At 41.3% G+C, this 20,764-nt stretch overlaps 1 protein-coding gene across 2 annotated transcripts in view; it reads left to right on the forward strand.

The window, feature by feature from the left end:
* setd7 (SET domain containing 7, histone lysine methyltransferase) overlaps positions 1-15,076 on the forward strand; it is a 38,718-nt gene extending 23,642 nt beyond the window's left edge. Inside the window, exons 5-8 of one of the 2 annotated variants that reach the window (XM_067994029.1) lie at positions 1,834-1,915; positions 7,659-7,776; positions 7,897-8,054; positions 12,949-15,076. In XM_067994029.1, the coding sequence (XP_067850130.1) occupies positions 1,834-1,915; positions 7,659-7,776; positions 7,897-8,054; positions 12,949-13,129 (539 nt within the window). In that variant the 3' untranslated portion in view covers positions 13,130-15,076. Of the gene's footprint in view, positions 1-1,833; positions 1,916-7,658; positions 7,777-7,896; positions 8,055-12,948 lie in introns of those variants that run through there. The other variant, XR_010964587.1, reaches the window with a different exon arrangement.
* The last annotated feature ends 5,688 nt before the right edge of the window (positions 15,077-20,764 follow it).

Genomic DNA, 20,764 nt, shown 5'->3' on the forward strand with positions numbered 1-20,764 from the left:
ATTTTTGTCAACAGTCTCATTGACAGTCCCATGTGTTCATTGCAAAGTGTACCAAGTGGTCACTTCAAAGGACCACTCCAGTCCACAAAGGTTGTTTGATCCACAGACACCTCATTCAAATCAATCACCTGATGGATTAAGAATAATGGAATGACTAATTCAATTGCATAATTTCCCAGGCCTGCAGTCTTTGTGTGTTGGGCAAGGAGCCTTAAAGTTGTGATAGGATTAAATCATCTTGCCTTCAGTCAGAATGTTGACAGTTGACCCAGTTATATTTCCTGTAATTGTGGGTTTAAAAAAAAACAGGCAGCTTACAAGTAAACTAATGAGTAGTTGAAATTTAAAGTTTTAAATTCAGTTGCTTACATGACAACTAAAATTGAAAATGTGGGACTTGTTTCTTAGTTTGTTTTTTTTCCAATTCTGACCAGACTAGACTACTGGGGCCATGTTTTTAGTTTTAAAGTGATCAGCTTTGGTAACTGAGTTGTCAGTGGGATGTTGATAAAGTTCAAATGGCAAATCTGGCAAGGAATGAAATCAGCCTGCCACAGTTGGAGTGTATTTCAGCAGCATGTGGCTGAGCTGCTACAGTTGGTGGAGTGCCATGCAAGAGTAGCTAAAGTAGGGTTTCTATTGTTTGATCACAGGACAACATTTAGTTGGAGGCCAGGAGTAATATAGTACTTGGGTAGTCTTACCATTCTTGCTTAATCTTGATATAGGATTGTGGGGGAGTTATTTTTTGCACAAGGTATACTGGTGTGTGAAATTGTTGAAATTTGTGATTCTTCCTTTTCTGAACAATTTTAAATCTTTCGACATTTCACTTGTACAGTTTATCTCTCACACGAATGAACGATGAACAGAATTATTTTGAGTATAATCCTCTACATATAATTTTTGAATAAGCTGTTAATGGAACATAAATGTATTACACCATATTCACTGTATAATGGTAAACTATTGACTATAGAATTTACCCAGCATGGCAGATTGCTAACAATTGTAGCACTTTGAGTGCTACTAGGTATCCCTTGCATAGATCAATCTTCATTTCTGTGTACAGTTTGCTACATATTCTCATTGACACAGGAAGCAGAATATATAGAGGCTCCTAAATTGGAGTAGTTTTGATTTGGATGACAACAACAGCTTGCATTTATATAGCACCTTTAACATAGTAAAATGTCCCAAGGCATTTCACAGGAGCATTATCAAACAAAATTTGACACCAAGCCACATGAGGACAGGTGACCAAAAGCTTGGTCAAAGAGGTAGGTTTAAAGGAGTGTCTTAAAGGAGGAAAGAGAGGTTTAGGGAGATAATTCCTGAGGCTAGGGCCTAGGCAGCTGAAGGCACGGCCGCCAATGGTGGAGCGATGAAAATCGGGGCCGCGCAAGAATTGGAGAAGCACAGCGATCTCGGAAGGTTGTAGGGCTGGAGGAGGTTACAGAGATATGGAGGAGTGAGACCAGGGAGGGATTTGAAAACAAGGATAAGAATTTTAAAATCGAGGCGTTGCTGGACCAGAAGCAGATGTAGGTCAGCGAGCACAGGGGTGATGGGCGAATGGGACTTGGTGCGAGTTAGGAAATGGGCAGCAGACTTTTGGGTCAGCTCTAGTTTACGGAGGGTGCAAGGTGGGAGGCCAGCCAGGACAGCATTGAAATAGTCGAGTCTAGAGGTAGGTAACACAGGCATCATATTTAATAAAGATGTCCATAAAAGCTGATATTTGTTTTAAAAGATTTGTATGAAGAATTTAAGAAATGTTGCCTGCAAATCTGATGAACTATTAAATTTAATATCCTTCTTTCTCTACAACAGGTCCAGTTTACAGCTTGGACAAGTCCACCACTTCTTGTATTTCTACAAACTGTCTTCTTCCTGATCCTTATGAAAATGAGAGGTTATTCAAATTTCTTCCCATCACAAACTGACATTTTAAAAAAAATGTTGAAATTATTTATAGTTGAAGAAAACATAATTTGCCATGTAGTGAGTGACATTCCTGTCAGCGTGAAGTAACTGCTCATATTGTGAAAATATATGTAGAACATATTCATGAGATAAAAACAGCAAGGGGAGGAAATTCATTTAGGCCCATCCTCGGGCTTGAAATGGAGCACACGCCCCAACTGGGAGGCCCAAGGTGGGCCCAAAATTGGGCCTCGGACCTCATCACTTATATTTGGATGAGCTGCCGGTGCCTGTTATGCCACCACAAGCAGCTCACCCATTTTATAAAGATCAACGCCTGGCCACTTGCCTTTCTGGCAGTGGCCCAAAGGTAAGTCTCAGAGGAAGAGGAGAATGGGAGGGGAGCAGATCCTAGGCTGACAGAGTCCCTTGAAAGTAATTTGGAGCATTCCTGCTCCCCTTGGCTCAACGTCGAACCTAAAATAAAACTTGCCTTTTTGGTCCTGACCGCTTACTAGACCCCATCCACACCTGGGAAACCTGAGCAGAGCAGGCCCGACGACTGCTCTGCTAAGGGCAGCCCAGATTCCCTGAGAGGTCCTAAAACAAGCATTGGTCCCCTTATTAGAATATTCAAATGTCGCCTGTTATAGCCATCTTTTATGGTCCAATTTTTACTCCCAAAAGTTGGAAATAAACAACGTATACATTAGCTAGTCTTTTTAATTTTCAGATGTATGTGGACGTCCTGTGTATTTCCAGCACTTTCTGTTTTGATTTCAGAATTCCAGTATTCAATTTCTTTTTCCTGAATGTATTCATGTTTTTAGGACCCTACTTCCAGTCTCTTTCATTCTCTCTTTTTCTCAGACTGTCGACAGTCACTCCTTTTATCCAAAACGTCAGTTTTCTCTCGCGGGTTGTTTTTCAAATTTCTTTCTGTGGCTTTCTACGAGGCATAATTCTTTAAATGTCCATTCCTCTGCCACAAATAATGGGCTAACCTTACCCCCCTTACTCTGTTAGCTCAGCTGTACTTTGTACTTCATGTGAAGCTCAGTCAGCTTCATACTAAATATATTGAAATTCCTGACACTGAACTTTTATGACAAATCAGATTTAATTATAAGAATCCTACTCTAACATTTTATTTAATGATTTTGAGTAATATCCACTTTATTGTGAGATTAAGGGTGGTTAATTGTGGTTTACTGCTTTTAGGTAATGCTCATTTAAATTAATGTTTTTAATATGTTTGCAAACATAACAATTTGTTGTACTAATATCCTGTGACAAAATTGACTTGCTTTAAGCAGGAATAATTGACAAAGGGGATCTACGATTATGAATTCCTAAGTGTATTCTACAAAGAGTCTTGAATGCTTTATTTGATCCATCTCCAGGAGGTATTTATTGCCTTGTAAAGTGATTGAAGTAGATCTTTGTATTTATCACCTGGGTGTTGAGTATTGCCTGGGCAGAATGCAAAAAGGATTATCAGGCAGGGAGGATTGCATACACCTTACACAGTACTTCCTTCCATTAATTTCAATGGAAGGAAAATTGGACAGGTTTTGTTACAGACATGCAATCCTCCCGGTGCAATTTCCCTTCCTGCGCTCAAGTGATGTTTAACGTCCAGGTGGTAAAGACAAAAATCTACCCTGTTGATTCCCAAATCAACACTGCTGAATAAATGAACAGGATATTGCTAGCTTGTCGTCTTGTTGCTAAAAGGACACTCATGGATTCATATGTAAATTGCTATTCTATGGGTTTGAGATTTCAATTAAAAAGATAGTTTGGGAGAAACATACATTCAAATTTATATTCAAACTAATAAGGTATGCTGTGGCTGCATATTCAGAATGATGTCATGTAGTCAGGTGCCGATTTGAATGTCTAATATTCAAATGTGTTTTTTTATTATCTGGTGGAGTGGTTGTACTAGTTACTTCGTATATATTATTGAAAGCCTAGGCAAAGGCCCATGGCCTAGTGTGTAGGGCACCACCTGGATTGAAAGAGTAAGAGAAGACGAAGTAAATTGAGAAATGATTAGGTGATGCCAAAATTATTGTGGACATTATGGGAGTAATTAATGTTCAGTGATCGCATAAAAAGGGCGATATCTGATCGGACACCTATTATACACTCTACCTGCCCCTTTCCATTGACTTCATGGGTGGTGAATCCAATATCGCCCATTTTATGTGATTGTCGAAAGCTAAAATGACCCCCTGTCTATGTATGTGAAAGCACCTATAAACATTTCAACAATTAGACATCTGTTAACTATAATCATGGTGTAATATACCAAAGCAGTATGCTCCTATACAGAATAGTTTGTGTTTACATATCCTAGAAGTTGTGTAGCTGTCACAGAGCCACCTGACCACTCCTATTGCTAAATGTGAACTATCAATAGAATAATAAACTTCCAATCATGAGATTGAATCTGTCCAGATAGATTTTTAAATTGCCCTCATCTCGAATGATTTTCCACAATTTAAGACCAGACCAAGGAATGGTGCACTTTACAGTAGTGTAATATTTCATCCTTGGTTAGGGATTAGAAGGGAGGAAAAACTTGTAGGCTGGTCTTCTAATGTGAACCTGGTTCTAATCAGTCATGGAGCAGCATCAATAACAGGCCCTGGTGAAGCCCCTGTTCCAGATCATCCTGCCTTTTCAGATACATGATGTAGTGTGGGCACATCTGGTGGGCAAGAGGGTGGATATAAAAAGAGAAATAGCACCTTTTTTTTGGGGGGGGGGGTGGGGGGGGAGGGATGGTGAGTAATATAATTTGAGTTGTAAATCCTTGAGCACCATTAGCAACTTAACCACAAAAGCAAATAAGGAGGTTCAGTTCAGAATGTATGTTTTAAAAAAAAAATCATCCATCTTGCTTTGTCTTGCATATTTGCCAATGCTGCTGCTTAACTTTTGATGATCCTGGTACCAGAAATAGATGTAATATTCTGAACATGATCTAACTAATAATGTATAGAAAGTTAATACTTCCATGGACTTAAATTTTATTCACTTCATCTTCCCTATAGCTTAACTGTTAAAGGCAACAATTAGCTGAGCCATATAAACCAGAAGGTTCAACTCCTGATTTATGCTGACTGAGTTAGCTGATTTCAACTGGGTATTAGTTGGGGCACAACAATTTACTCACCAGCTCTTTTTTTTCTCTCTATCTTTCTTCCCCATCGTCCCCCCTCTTTCCCCATGCACGCTGGCTCGCTTTCCCCCTCCCCCTCTCGAGCAAAGAAGGGTCTCATCTGAAACTTTAACTGGTCTTTTTCTTTAAGGTGCTATTGAGCGTATCTAGCATTTTATGTTTTTTTTTCAATTCCAGATCTCTGTCCTTTGAGAGTTTTTCCTATTTAATTGTTTATATCCTTCTGGAGAAACTAAAAGCCCATAAATCCCCTCTGCCTGATGGCCTACGTCCTAGTATTCTAAAAGAGGTGGCTGCAGACATAGTGAATCCATTGGTTATGATCTTCCAAAATTCCCTAGATTCAGATATAGAACGGTCCCAGCGGATTGGAAGGTAGCAAATGTAACCCCACTATTCAAGAAAGGAGGGCGATAAAAAACAGGGAACTACAGGCCAGTTAGCCTGATGTCAGTCGTCGGGAAAATGCTGGAATTCATTATTAAGGATGTGGTAACAGGGCACTTAGAAAATCATATGATTAGGGATGGGCAATAAATGCTAGCCATGCCAGCGACACCTACATCCCATGAACGAATTTTTTAAAAAAGCAGTCAACATTGTTTTATGAAAGGGAAATAGTGTGTCTCAAATCTATTAGAGCTTTATAAGGGTGTAACTAGCAGGGTAGATAAAGGGGAACCAGTGGATGTACTATATTTGGATTTTCAAAAGGCATTCGATAAGGTGCCACGTAAAAGGTTGTTATGCAATATAAGGGGCATGGGGTTGGGGGTAATATATTAGCATGGATAGAGGATTAGTTAACAGACAGAAAACAGAGTAGGGATAAATGGGTCATTTTCAGGTTGGCAGGCTGTAACTAGTGCAGGTAGGATCAGTGTTTGGGCCTCAGCTATTTACAATATATATTAATGACTTAGGTGAAGGGACCGAGTGTGATGTATTCAAGTTTGCTGACGATACAAAGCTAGTGAGATAGTAAGCTGTGAGGAGGAAGCAAAGAAGCTGCAAAGGGATATAGACAGGTTAAGTGAGTGGGCATGAAGATGGCAGAAGGGGAAATATGAGGTTATTCACTTTGATAGGAAGAATAGAAATTCAGAATATTTTTAAAATGGTAAGAAAGTGTTAAATGCTCAGAGATTTGGGTGTCCTCGTACAAGGAAACACAAGAAGTTAGCATGCAGGTACAGCAAGCAATTAGGAAGGCAAATGGCAAGTTGGCCTTTATTGCAAGGGGGTTGGAGTACAAGAGTAAGGAAGTCTTATTACAGTTGTACAGGGCTTTGGTGAGACCTCACCTGGAGTATTGTGTGCAGTTTTGGTTTCCTTATGTAAGGAAGGATACACTGGCCTTAGAGGCGGTGCTACAAAGGTTCACTAGATTGATTCCTGGGGTGAGAGGGTTGTCCTATGAGGAGAGATTGAGTAGAATGGGCTTATACTGTCTGGAGTTTAGAAGAATGAGAGGTGATCTTATTGAAATATATAAGATTCTGAGTGGGCTTGACAGGGTAGCTGCTGAGAGGCTGTTTCCCCTGGCTGGAGCGTCTAGAACTAGGGGACATAGTCTCAGAATAAGGGGTCGCCCATTTAAGACTGAGATGAGGAGGAATTTCTTCTCACAGAGGGTTGTGAATCTTTGGAATTCTTTACCCCAGAGGGCTGTGGATGCTGAGTTGTTGAATGTGTTCAAGAAAGATCGACAGATTTTTGGACTCTAGGGGAATCGAGGAATTTGAGCATCGGGCGGGACAGTGGAGTTGAGGTGGAAGATCAGCCATAATGTTAATGAATGGCCGAGGGGCCAAATGGCCTACTCCTGCTGCCATTTCTTATGTTCTTATATTCTAACCCCATTACAAAGGATTTTTAACTTCCTTTAGAATGTAGTGGTATATAGCACCTCTAGTATCTGTCTCACTGAAATCCAGTGAAGGTATTAATTTCACATGAATTTTCAACTCTGGCAACTTAGTTTGACCAACTGCTTACTTCTTGCTTTCAAATCAGCCGACCTCTGCCTTTAGATCCCAACAGCTGAAATTCAGCTGAGCATTCTTTTCCTGTTGGACTCCAGATATCATTTGTTGGGGGTGGGTGGGGTGGATGGTAGTCCACTGGTCAGCATAGCTTTAGACTGTCATTAATTCAGGAGAGATGGGTTTTCTCTGCACCTTGCTGAACAATATTTCATTAAAGGATATCTATAGAATATTGAAGTTGAAAATGAGTAACAAGGCTAAGCTTTTGTCAGAGTTCTCCCTCATCTAGTTTTTCTAGTTACCTTTGCAAAGGCAAGGAGCAGAATTTGTGCAACTAAAGAGAAAGTTACAGCCTTTTAGCTTCCTCCCTCCAACTAAAATTATATATATCCTTTTGTAAAAGTTAACTGGTCGAGATCAACCAGGTAATGACTACCCATTGTACAAAGCATAATACTTAATTAAAATTTGAAAAAATTGAAGAGATTGTGTAATAATGTATTTTATCAAAAGACATGTATAAGTGTTGTTTCTGATTTCTTCTGAATTAGGGTGTACGTTGCTGAATCTCTTATTGCTAATGCTGGAGAAGGTTTGTTTGCAAAAGTAGCAGCAGAACCTGACACAGTCATGGCTTTCTACAATGGAGTAAGGATAACACATGAAGAGGTGAGAGGCACATTTTCAAAGTTTCTAATGAAGGTAGAAGTTACCTGTTAAAAAGAATACAGACAAGTCAGTTTGTTTAAAAGAAAATCACTAAGTATATTTTATATATTTTCTTGCCAGGTGGATTCTAGAGACTGGTCGCTCAATGGGAACACTATATCATTGGATGGCGATACTGTGATTGATGTCCCTGTGCCTTACAACAGTACAAAACAGTACTGTGCATCATTGGGGCACAAAGCAAATCACTCCTTTACTCCCAATTGCATCTATGCCCCGTAAGTAGTTGTTAGTATGTTAAGGGTCAGCTGCATGAGTTTTACAAGTGCAACTAACACTAGAGAGGAAGGTTGTTAATGCACCATGTATGCTTTTTTAACAATCAGTTATCATTTTGAGGAGAGAAGGTAATAATTAAAAGTGATCTTGTACTTTAGTACTAAAAGATAATCATTGTAGATGTGTTTTAATTAACTACATAATCTCTGCATTGGGGTAGATTTTAGTCTGGACCCATTTTTGCAAAAAATTTCAAAAAGGGATCCTTAACAGTCGTGATGCCCCTAATTGACGTATTCAAGAAGCCTAATGTCTATTCTAAGCGTCCGCCTAAAAAAAAAAAGGGCCCCCCGAATTTAGCAGTGAGACCAATGCCTGTGCAGATAGTATACAGGCTGTCCCACTGCTAAATTGGTGTGCTTTGTGCCAATTTTACACCCAAGAAACAGGCGCAATACATACCAATTTCTCCCCTTTATGTCTTCACTGTTGGTAGCCAGTGATCAGCACATTGTCATCAGAATTGGAAGTGGGGTTTAGGCAGAGATAATTGAGCTTTGTGTGATTAGGTAATGCACAATTCTTAAATTGCATATTACATTAGGTAAAGAATCAAAGTTGCTTCATCTCAGGCTTCAGCTTTTTTCAATCTTTAAAAGTTATTTTTAAGGTGGGAAATTATGGGGGGAAATCCTTGAACTTTAACTATTACCTGGGGTGGGGGGGGGGGTGGAAAAAGAGATATACAGTAGATTTTACTTAATGGAGAATGATCTTTGGAAGAAATATTGCACCAGTAGACATTTAAAAAATAAATTGAGAACATTTTAAACAAACATCTGTGCAAAGCTGTAGGCAAGCCAAAGAAAAAGCAGAGCAGCATGGTCTCTGACAGAGTACTGTCACCTGCATCTATATCCTGACATCTAATAAAATTTGGAAAACATGTGAAATTTATGTAATGGGGATTTTTTTTTCTCTCAACAGTCAGCCTTGGCTCCATGGTAGCATTGTCTCCTTTTGAGTCAGAGTTTGAGAGTTCATGCCCAACTCCAGAGACTTGAGTGTATAATCTAGATTGACACTTCAGGGAGTGCTGCACTGTTGGATAGACCATCTATAGAATGAGATGCTAAACCAGATGGACATAAAAGATCCCATGGCACTATTTGAAGAAGAGCAGGGGTATTCTCCTGGTGTCCTGGCCAACATTTATCCCTCAGCCAACACCACTAAAACAGATTATCTGGCTATTTATTTCTTGCTGTACACAAATTGGCTGCCACTTTTCCCTACATTACAACTGTGACTACACAGTAAAAGTACTTCATTGGCTGTGAAGCACTTTGTAAAATCCTGAGGTTGTGAAAGGTGCTACACAAATCCAAGTTGTTTCTTTAACAAACAAATTATGTTTTGTTTGTATTTTGAAGCACGAGAACCAGCTGAGAATGGGATCCAACCCTCCCCTATGCCACCACTTTGGAAAAACACAGAAAAGGAAACCCAATTTAATTTCCCCATCTCAATGTAAACTCAAGCCCTCAGACTCCATTTCTTGTAGTTTTTGTGTAGCCACAACCTGAGACTCTTGAATTGAGATATGGTGTCTGTTTTACGTTACCACCTCAACTTGTCTGCCCATTGATTCTCTCTTCCTTATGCTCCGAAATACAAAAACGCACTTCGTTAGCATATTATTGATGCATGCAGGCAGGCATAAAGGTACCCAGCCAAGTGTTGGAACAATGAGGTGTCTTTGCATGTGATCTTTCTTCCATGATTGTGCACAGCAGGCCCCAGCTGGGCTGGCTGTTGAGTACAGGAAGGTAGGTGGGTCTAGTGTTGTATTAGTGGGGGAGATGTGTCAGGCTTGGATCCTGGGGATGGGGTGTCAGCCATGCATGAAAAAGGGGAGGCGTTAGTGGAATTTGAAGGTGCTGTAGGTAAGTTTGCAACTTCTTTTTGTGAACTCCATGCTTTATTATAAGATTACATTTTGGTTTAGGATTATATGGTGGGGTGGGTGGGATATTGTCATGGCTTTATCATGGAACTTTTTTTGCGACATTGTTTGGGGAAATCTTTTTAGTGGGAGAAAGGTTTTGAGTAGTAATTGAAGTAGAAAACCAATTCAAAAGAGAAAAGGACAGACGTAGCTAATGAGGGAAAAGAAAAGACACGAAGAAAATTGATACAGACTTGATGGTCGTATGAATGTTATAAAACTTGAAGCCGTATATTCATTTCAAGAATATCCCCATCAGCTATGAAGGTACAGATGCTTATGAAAGAATAACAACCACTTGCATTTTAGCACTTATATAGTCCCTTAAATATAGAAATTTTCCCAAAGCGCTTCAGAGTCGTAACCAAAACAAATGGACACCAAGCCAAAGGAGGAGATATTATGAGGGGTGTGCAAAAGCTCAACCAAAGAGGTGGGTTTTGAGGAGAGCCTTAAAGGAGGGGAGGGAGGTGGAGAAGTGAAGGGCTTTAGGGAGGAATTCCAGAGCTTGGGGCCTAGGCACCGGAAGGCATGACCACCAGTGGTGGGGCCAAAGGAAAGGGGGATGCACAAGAGTCAGAGGATTGTGTGGGGGGTGGTATGGCTGGAGGAATTTCAGAGATAAGGAGGGGTGATGACATGAAGGGATTTAAACATGAGGGTGAGAATTTTTAATTTGATGGGTTTGGGGACTGTGAACCAATGTAGGTCAGGAAGGACAGGCGTGATGGGTGTGCAAGACTTTACGTGGGACAGGATATGGGCAGCAGAGTTTCGAATGAGCTGAAGTTTATGGAGGGTGGAAGATGGGAGGCTGGTCAGGAGAGCATTGGAATAGTTGAGTCTAGAGGTGAAAAAGACATGGATGACAGTTCCAGCAGCAGATGGACTGAGGTAGGTGTGGAGGAAAATGATGGTAAGAAGGTGGAAGTGGACAGTCTTTGTGATGGAGACAATACGGGGTCAGAAGCTCAGCTCAGGTCAGGTTGATTAGTATGCCGAGGTTGCTGGTACTGTGATGGGTGGAGGATGGAGTCGGTGGTAAGGGTAAGGAGATTGAGGCGGAGGGAGGCAGGGGCAAAGACGATGGCTTAAATATTCCCAATGTTTAGCTGAAGGAAAATGTGGCTTATCCAAGACTGGATGTCAGACAGGTGGTCTGACAACACAAAGGAAGAAGAAAGGTCAAGAGAGATGGTGGAGTGGTAGAGCTGGGCAACATCATGTACATGTGGAAGCTGGTTCCATATCTGTGAATGATGTTACCAAGGAGCAATGTGTCGATGAGGAAGGGGAGGGGGCCAAGGATTGACTTCAGCAGTAATATTGTGGGGCTAGGAAGAGAAGCCATTGCTATAATTGGATAGATAAGAGTGGAATGAAGTAAGGGCAGCCCCGTCGAGTTTGGATAGTGGGGGAGAGGTGTTGGAGGACAGTAGTGTAGTTGACCATGTCCAAGGCTACAGAGAGGTCAAGAAGGGATAATGCAGCATGGCCACAAGTCAAAGAGAATGTCATTTGTAACTTAGGTTAGGCTGTTTCAGTGCTGTGGGAGATTGAGCTATGGTAGTGCTGTTGACGGTTGGGGGAGGTGGTTAGACTTTTTCTTATTGGAGATGGTCACTGCTGGCGCTTGCATGGCAATCCGCCAAATAACACAGCCAAGATTAGAAACTCAACCTCGTTTTGCCCGTTTTTTGGGTGAAAAATTGAGGTTGGAGGGAAGAATTTCAGTTAACGATCTCTTGTGCTTAATCTCCCCCGAAAGTGCACCAGTTGCCAAACTGGAAGCTGTGACTTCCAGCTGTGCAGGTTGCCTGCCTGAAACAGGCGTTAGGCTCCCTGCGTATGCAAATTGGGGTCCTAACAGCAGTTATAGGATATCTGCTGGGTCATCAACTGGGTGGAGTTTGAGCCACGCATGCTCCCCCAGTTGTTCCATGCCTTCAGCGGCCTAACCAATGGTCCTTAAAGGGACTGCTGGTGGCTGCCCACAAAAATGTAGGGAACATTTTTACTGTTTCATTTCTGTAGAATCAGGAGGAGCAGGAGTGTTCCTTCTTGCTCCACAAAAATACTGCAGGCCACTGCTGATCCAGGCTTGCCCCCAGCCCCACTTACCTCCCCAGGATCTATCTGCAGGCCAGCTTGGTGTCAGAGCTGGCTGAAATTCCTACGGTCCGATCAATGAACTGCATTGCCTGTTTCATGCAGCTGAGGCCCAATTTTGATCGGGCCGACTTCTTTGGGTGCGCACTGCAATTGCACTGCTCATTTTGTGTCGGAAACAGGAGCTACTTGAATTTCTCCCTCTCCATGTAGGAAAGTAGAGCACCAACATGCTGTTCTATGGGTCTTCTTAATCACTTTCAGACGTTGAATCATTGTTCACTGAGATATGGGCATACTAGAGCTCTAGAAGTTGTAGAAGCTCAAAAACATTTAACAGCAGGTTTTGATATCTACCCTGAATAATGAAACTGCAGCGCTTTCTTTAAAACGAAGTTTTAAAATGGGCCCCGGCAATAAATAATGAATGCATGGTGCTAGTAAAAAAGCAAGAAAAATTGCAAACTTGTAAATTGAGAATAAAAAAAACTCATCTCAATAAACATTTCTTTTTTTTAAAAAATCTTAATCGTCACTTACATAATAGCTGTTTTGCTGATGTCTGTTGTTGTAGATCTTCCAGACAATTGGTGGTGATACTGCAATTCTGATACTGTGAAACACAACAAATGATTCTTATTTTCCTTTCTATGGAATTGGCCCAAAGAGAGAGGTTCTTGCTTTAACATGCAGCACACTTAAATTAAACCACTTTTTTAAAGAAAAGATTAAAAAAACATAACTTTTGGTACATCATTGTTAACTTTTCTGTCAAGGTTTATTCACCCTCGATTTGGGCCAGTTAAAAGCATCCGCACCATCCAGGCAGTACAGCGGGATGAAGAGCTGACAGTAGCTTATGGATACGACCACTATTCTGCAGGCAAGGGCGGTCCAGAAGCTCCCGACTGGTACAAGCTTGAACTGCAGGCCTTCCAAGCTGTTCAGCAGAAATGAAATTTATGCAGCTTTCTCTTTAAGCAAGAAGCAAAAGCAGAAGAAGCTATGCACTAAAGCTACATGGAACTGCAAACCAGGATCTTTAAAATCCTCTGTTCTATGAAGTATCATTCAACTTGCATTTAAATTATTCAAGGTTTAATTTATTGCAAAATACAATATACAAGGCACTTGAGCAAGCAGAGATACATTTTCCAGTAGCATCTGCAAGTTTGCTATGTAGCAGTAAACACTTATTAACCTAATAATTGTACAGTGTAGCTTGCCCTACTTATCAGTCTTATGAGCAGCAAGTACTTTTCTAAATCAGTTCATGGACAGCGAGATGTTCTTTGGCCATTTTTACTGTTTCAGATTAATGTGGTCTGTTCTATTCGGGCCTTTAGCCAAACCTAACTCTACACGTACTGTTTATGGGTTTATAGTGTTCATCTTCTAAGCTTTGTCCAACTACTATCAATTACAGCTGTTAAATTTTTAGCTAATCTGATTGTGACTATTGGTCACTAAATCAGCATCATTCAGTGTTGTCACTGGGGTTTCAGTGAAGTCTAACAGTAATTTTTGTGTTTAATTGTGGAAAACACTTGACACAATTACATGATAAATTCTGCCCTCTGAAAGTTAGTTTGTGCCTGGAGAAAGCATTTTGAGTTGCGTATCAATAGCACTAGGGTGAAGTACTGGTATTTATAGTTCTGTTACTGGTGGAAGTAGGTGATTATTCAAAAAATTCTTGACTCAATGTTGAGGTACATTAGTTTGTGTGTGATTTCTCCCCCTGCCCCCACTTGGAGTATTTGATACATATTAAATACAGCTATTGACAACACTGATTGTTGCACTCTTTGGCGTTTTAGATACAGCAGCTTAACTCATGGTGATTGGTGTGACATGGTTGACAAGGTGCGAGATGTCAACTTTCCATTTTCTGTTGTTCAGTTCACTATACTGAGTAATCAAAGCCAGCAACTGAAGGGATACAGCATTATCCAAATAGAGCATTCTTGGTATATGTGGCAATATCACTTCAAGTAACACTTAATCTTGCTTCAGGTGTAAGGCTACAGTCTCGGCCACATGCAAGCATTTTTTCTAAAGAACAGTAGCACAAACTAAACTTTTGAGTTTCAGTACAATGACATTTCCTGAAAGCTTGACGAGTTAAGCTATTGTGTTTTGTAACTGACATTTGCAGCCTTACTAGAATTACATGGTTTTACTAATGAAACTGGAAAAAACTTAACTGGTGAGAGTATGAGAGGATGAAGTTATGCCAAAAGTTTACAGATTCGCCTTGAGTCTTGATGTGTGTATCCTCTTCCAGTGTAGTAAATGAAAATGTGTGCATTTTATAAGAGTGTCTGGGTAAGCATGAGAATTGTTTTTGGGTGTAGGAAAGCATTTATAATATGTTTTGGTTTTGACAAACTGAATTATGCTATAGTCAAACTATGTTAAGTTAATAACTTAATATAGGAGAAGAACATTTGTTTTCTAATGGCCTTTTAAACACAAAAGTGGTAAATTGTGAATAAATGGATTTTTATCATAGAGAGCAACATGTGGAGAAGATCAAATCATGCATCTAATTGATTTTTTAAAAAATGTAATATGTGTCAATATTTCAATGATTCTGACTTTACATGGTGTGTTTTAAAACATGAAATGCCTGTTAATTTTACACCCCACCTTTGTTATTCTTCTTCTAATCAGTCTAATTTTGATTGGAAATGAAAATGAGAAGGGTTACAGTATTTCAAAATAAGCATAATGTACACTTTGATCTTTTTCCAGCATTGTAGTACTGTATACATCACTAATGGCCTTTGTGGACTTGTCAACATATTAACATCAAAACCTGGTGCAAAAGTTCTGCATTACTGAGTGAATTTATATTATAGCAGTAGATTGTCAGTGGCAATAAATGCTCAAAGCTAACAACTGACTGGACTGTTCACTATTTTCACCACCTAAGACTTTGTTGATCCTGTGTTCCTGTTTTTTAATTTGTTACGAGGTAGATTTATCAGTTATTGCACAGTTTTGGGATATTTTAATAACTCATTGGATAAATGAATCATGTGGTGTGGTGCAGAGCTGCACAGGCCAAAAAGGACCCAAGTTCAACCTCTGTTTTGTGCTGAGTTAGTTGATCTCAGCAAGAGCAGAAGTAGGAGCAACATAGTTGGCTTTAACATCCCTGGCCTAGGAGGAGGAATAAAATCAGCTACAGTACCCGATCTCCTAATGTGGAGATTAGGTGAGGCCATGAGTGGGCTTGTCTGTGATGTCTGTTCTATGATGGTCAAATAGCCTGCTACCATTTGCTGTCTAGCTCACTAATTGAAGAACAGCCACTTGGGTGAGGTACAAGAAGGCTGTCAATGCCCATAGAATGCTACCAAGGATAAATCAGCACCTTTAGTAGAGAAAGGGGAGGGGTTTCAAGAAGATGCCGTAGACATAGGATTGTATCTTTGATTTCCTCACAGTGACATTTTCAAACTCAATTATGCCATTACAGGGAGGGGCTAAGAGGAACCCAGGTGCTTAATTAGAGGTAAGAATCAGGTGGCCTGTAAGTGAACAAAACAACTTTGTTGTCCATTTTATATTCCACTACTGCTAACTCAAATATTGACTGTCATATGAGGGAATGCTCTGCCTATACAGCTAGTAATTTGAGAGGGGCAGGTAAGGAGCAGAGGGAGAAATAGTGTCAGACTTGTAGTTTTTATCGCTAGCATGGCAGTTATACTTGGAATGACGTACCATCTTATGGGTAACATTTACCTACAGAAGGGAAAATCAGAAATCAACAAGCAGTACAAGAAACTAAGGATCCAAAGAATAGTCGATTTTTTTTTAGAAAAAGGTTGCTCTCTAACCTACCTAAGAATAAACACCATTATACAAAATAACTGGTGTGTATGTGTGTCTGTCTGTCCCTTTTTAAGTGTGCACACTTTTTTCTGGGTAAGGGTGAAAATTGTTTTGGTTTTGACAAACTGATTTATACTATAGTTGATCTCTATTAACTTAATGCAGGAGAAAAACATCAGTTTTCCTATCTATAATACGTCCGGTGCCTAGTGGTCCGATGCCGGGTGGTCCATCCGGCTTTATTCTTATTGTAACTTACTGTAGTGAGATTGTACAACTGAGTGGCTTGCTAGGCCATTTCAGAGGGCGATTAAGAATCAACCACATTGCTGTGGGTCTGGAGTCACATATAGGCCAGACCGGGTAAGGACAGCGGGTTTCCTTCCCTAAAATTTACATCTGCATGCACTTTCTGTCCTTATTTCCTGTTACATTATTTGGCAACTTTTACCATTATAAATTCTTATGTCCACATTTATAATTGAAACTGCTTATGTAAACTTGTCATGCTGTAATTACACAAATGTCCTTTAGGGAAGGAAACCCGCTGGCCTTACCCGGTCTGGCCTATATGTGACTCCAGACCCACAGCAATGTGGTTGATTCTTAATCGCCCTCTGAAATGGCCTAGCAAGCCACTCAGTTGTACAATCTCACTCCAGTAAGTTACAATAAGAATAAAGCCGGATGGACCACCCGACACCGGACCACTAGGCACCGGACACGACAAAAGCAAACCAAGCCCAGTTGGCCCTGCAAAGTCCTCCTCACTAACATCTGGGGACTTGTGCCAAAATTGGGAGAGCTGTCCCACAGACTAGTCAAGCAACAGCCTGACATGGCCATACTCACAGAATCATACCTTTCAGCCAACGTCCCAGACTCCTCCATCAGTGCGGTGTGCGGACAACACAGTGTGAACTGAGAGTTTGGTAAGTGTGGGAGTTTAAGGGTTAATCTCTTTAAAATCTAGTGCATATTGCTTTCAACTGTTTAAGTTCAATTTTAAAGTTTAAATTTTTCAGTTTCTGTCAGGCTTCAGCAGAGAGAGCTGCTGTAGCAAGTTAATTGGTGAGCTAGATTAAACTGGTACCTGAAGGTGGGGCAGGCCTGACTTATCTGAGTCACAAACTGTAGAAATACAGGGGCCTGTCAGTGCGACAGCACGGTGTGCGGACAACACAGTGTGAACTGAGAGTTTGGTAAGTGTGGGAGTTGGGGGAAGGAGGTGCTGCTTTGCCTTGCTTTTCCTAACTTTTTCCCCAGAACGGCAGTGGACCTGAGAGTAGAAGACTGAGATTGGGGAATAAAAGCAGCAGCAGACCTGCAACAAGAGACCACTACTGTGCGACATCACAGGTGAGGCAGGAGAGTCTGAGAGGTGAGCACAGTATAAAAGGAGAGACCTAGAGCGGGAGGAGAGTCTGAGAGTCTAAGGCAAGTCATGGCAGCACAGCTCGCACCCGTGATATGCTCCTCCTGCACTATGTGGGAAGTCATGGACATTACCAGTGTCCCTGGCGACCATGTGTGCAGGAAGTGTGTCCAGCTGCAGTTACTGGCTTAACCGTCTTTCGGAGCTGGAGCTGCGGGTGAATTCACTGTGGAGCATCCGCGATGCTGAGACTATCGTGGATAGCACGTTCAGTGAGGTGGTCGCACCGCAGGTAAAGATTACGCAGGCAGAAAGGAAATGGGTGACCGCCAGGCAGAGTAAAAGGACTAGGCAGGTAGAGCAGGAGTCCCCTGGGGCCATCTCTCTCTCAAACAGATATTCTGCTTTAGATACTGTTGGGGGAGATGGCTTATCAGGGGAAAGCAGCAAGAGCCAGGTTTGGGGCACCACAGGTGGCACTGCTGCACAGGAGGGGAGGAAGAGAAGTGGCAGGGCTATAGTGATAGGGGATTCAATTGTAAGGGGAACAGATAGGCGTTTCTGCGGCCGCAATCGTGACTCCAGGATGGTATGTTGCCTCCCTGGTGCTAGGGTCAAGGATGTCACGGAGCAGCTGCAGGGCATTCTGGAGGGGGAGGGTGAACAGTAAGTAGTCGTGGTCCATATTGGTACCAACGACATAGGTTTAAAAAAAGGGATGAGGTCCTGCAAGGTGAATTTAAGGAGTTAGGAGATAAATTAAAAAGCAGGACTTCAAAGGTAGTGATCTCAGGATTACTACCGGTGCCACGTGCTAGTGAGTATAGGAACAGGAGAATAGACAGGATGAATGCGTGGCTGCAGGGATGGTGTAGGAGGGAGGGATTTAGATTCCTGGGACATTGGGACCGGTTCTGGGGAAGGTGAGACCCGTACAAGCGTGACTGGTTACACCTGAGCAGGACCGGGACCAATGTCCTCGCGGGGGTGTTTGCTAGTGCTGTTGGGGAAGGTTTAAACTAGAGTGGCAGGGGGATGGGAACCTGAGCGGGGAGTCAGAAGAGAATAAAGTTGAGAGCAGCAAGAGAGGGGAAGACCCAGGGGAAATCTACAATACAAATAGTACAAACAGTTGTTCAAGAACAAGTGAAAGGGAAAAGCATAGAGCAGCGGAAAGAAAGTGTACTTTAGGCACGACAGATAAAATAAAAACTAGAAGGCGTAAGGCGATTAACCCAGCATCAAAGCTGTGGCAGGGGGTTGGGAACCCGAGCAGGGAGACAGAGGAAAGCGTTTCAGGAAGGGACAGAAGGTATGGAGTAAAAGGTAAAGTGTTAAAAAAGGAAAAAGCAGGAACTAAGTGTCACAAAACATATTTGAAAGTTCTTTATCTGAATGCACGTAGCATTCATTACAAAATGGACGAGTTAACGGCACAAATAACTACGTATGGGTATGATCTTGTGACCATTACAGAAACATGGCTGCAAGGTGACAACGACTGGGAATTAAATATGCCAGGGTATTTAACAATCAGGAAGGACAGGCAGGAAGGAAGGGGAGGTGGGGTGGCTATGTTAATAAAGGAAGGAATCACTGTAATACAGAGAAATGATATTGGGACAAAGGATCAGGATAATGAAACAGTTTGGATAGAGATAAGGAATAATAAGGGGAAAAAAACACTAGTGGGCGTAGTATATAGGCCTCCTAATAGTTGCAACTCTGCTGGAAGAAGTATTAATCAGGAAAGAGTCAGGGCATGTAATAAGGGCACAGCTATAATTATGGGGGATTTCAACTATCATATTAACTGGACAAATCAAATTGGGCAGGGCAGCCTTGAGGAAGAGTTTATTGAGTGTATTAGGGATGGATTTCTTGAGCAGTATGTAACTGATCCTACAAGGGGGCAGGCAACCTTGGACCTGGTCCTGTGTAATGAGCCAGGATTAATTAATAATGTCCTTGTTAAGGATCCCCTTGGAATGAGTGACCATAACATGGTTACATTCCATATCCAATTAGAGGGTGAGAAGGTTGGTTCTCAAACAAGCGTACTGAGCTTGAGTAAAGGAGACTATGATGGTATGAGAGCGGAATTGATTAAAGTGGACTGGGAAAATAGATTAAAGGGTAAGATGGTACATGAGCAGTGGTGTTCATTTAAGGAGTTATTTTACAACTTTCAAAAAATATATATTCCACTGAGGAAAAAAGGGTGTAAAAGAAATGACAGCCATCCGTGGCTAAGTAAAGAAATTAAGGATAGTATCCGACTAAAAACAAGGACATAAGGTAGCCAAACTTAGTGGGAGGATAGAAGATTGGGAAGTCTTCAAAAGACAGCAAAAAGTAACTAAAGGATTGATTAAGAAAGGGAAGACAGATTATGAAAATAAATTAGCAAAAAATATAAAAACAGATAGCAAGAGTTTCTATAGTTATATAAAAAGAAAAAGGGTGGCTAAGGCAAACGTAGGTCTGTTAGAGGATGAGACCGGGAAACTAATGGTGGGAAACATGGAGATGGCAAAAATGCTGAACAAATATTTTGTTTCAGTCTTTACGGTAGAGGACACTAAGAATATCCCAACACTGGACAAACAGGGGGCTCTAGGGGGGAGGAGCTAAATACGATTAACATCACTAAGGAATTGGTACTCGGTAAATTTAATGGGACTCAAGGTGGATAAATCCCCTGGACCGAATGGCTTACATCCGAGGGTCTTGAGGGAAGTGGCAGTAGGGATTGTGGATGCTTTGGTGGTTATTTTCCAAAATTCTCTGGACATGGCAAAGATCCCTGCAGATTGGAAAACTGCTAATGTAACACCCTTATTTAAAAAGGGTAGTAGGCAGAAGGCTGGAAATTATAGACCAGTTAGCCTAACATCTGTGGTGGGTAAAATTTTTAGAGTATTATTAAGGAGACAGTAGAGGAACATTTGGATAAACATAATTTAATAGGACAAAGTCAGCATGGCTTTATGAAGGGGAAGTCATGTCTGACAAATTTGCTCGAGTTCTTTGAGGACATAACGTACAGGGTGGATAAAGGGGAACCAGTGGACGTAGTGTATTTAGACTTCCAGAAGGCATTCGACAAGGTGCCACATAAAAGATTATTGCTCAAGATAAAGAATCACTGGATTGGGGGTAATATTCTGGCATAGGTGGAGGATTGGTTATCTAACAGGAAGCAGAGAGTTGGGATAAATGGTTCATTCTCGGACTGGCAACCAGTAGCCAGTGGTGTTCAGCAGGGGTCGGTGCTGGGTCCCCAACTCTTTACAATCTATATTAACGATTTGGAGGAGGGGACCGAGTAACATATCAGTTTGCAGATGATACAAAGATGGGAGGGAAAG

This window comes from Heptranchias perlo, chromosome 1, assembly GCF_035084215.1.
Source record: "Heptranchias perlo isolate sHepPer1 chromosome 1, sHepPer1.hap1, whole genome shotgun sequence".
In the NCBI taxonomy this organism is placed as follows: Eukaryota; Metazoa; Chordata; class Chondrichthyes; order Hexanchiformes; family Hexanchidae; genus Heptranchias; species Heptranchias perlo.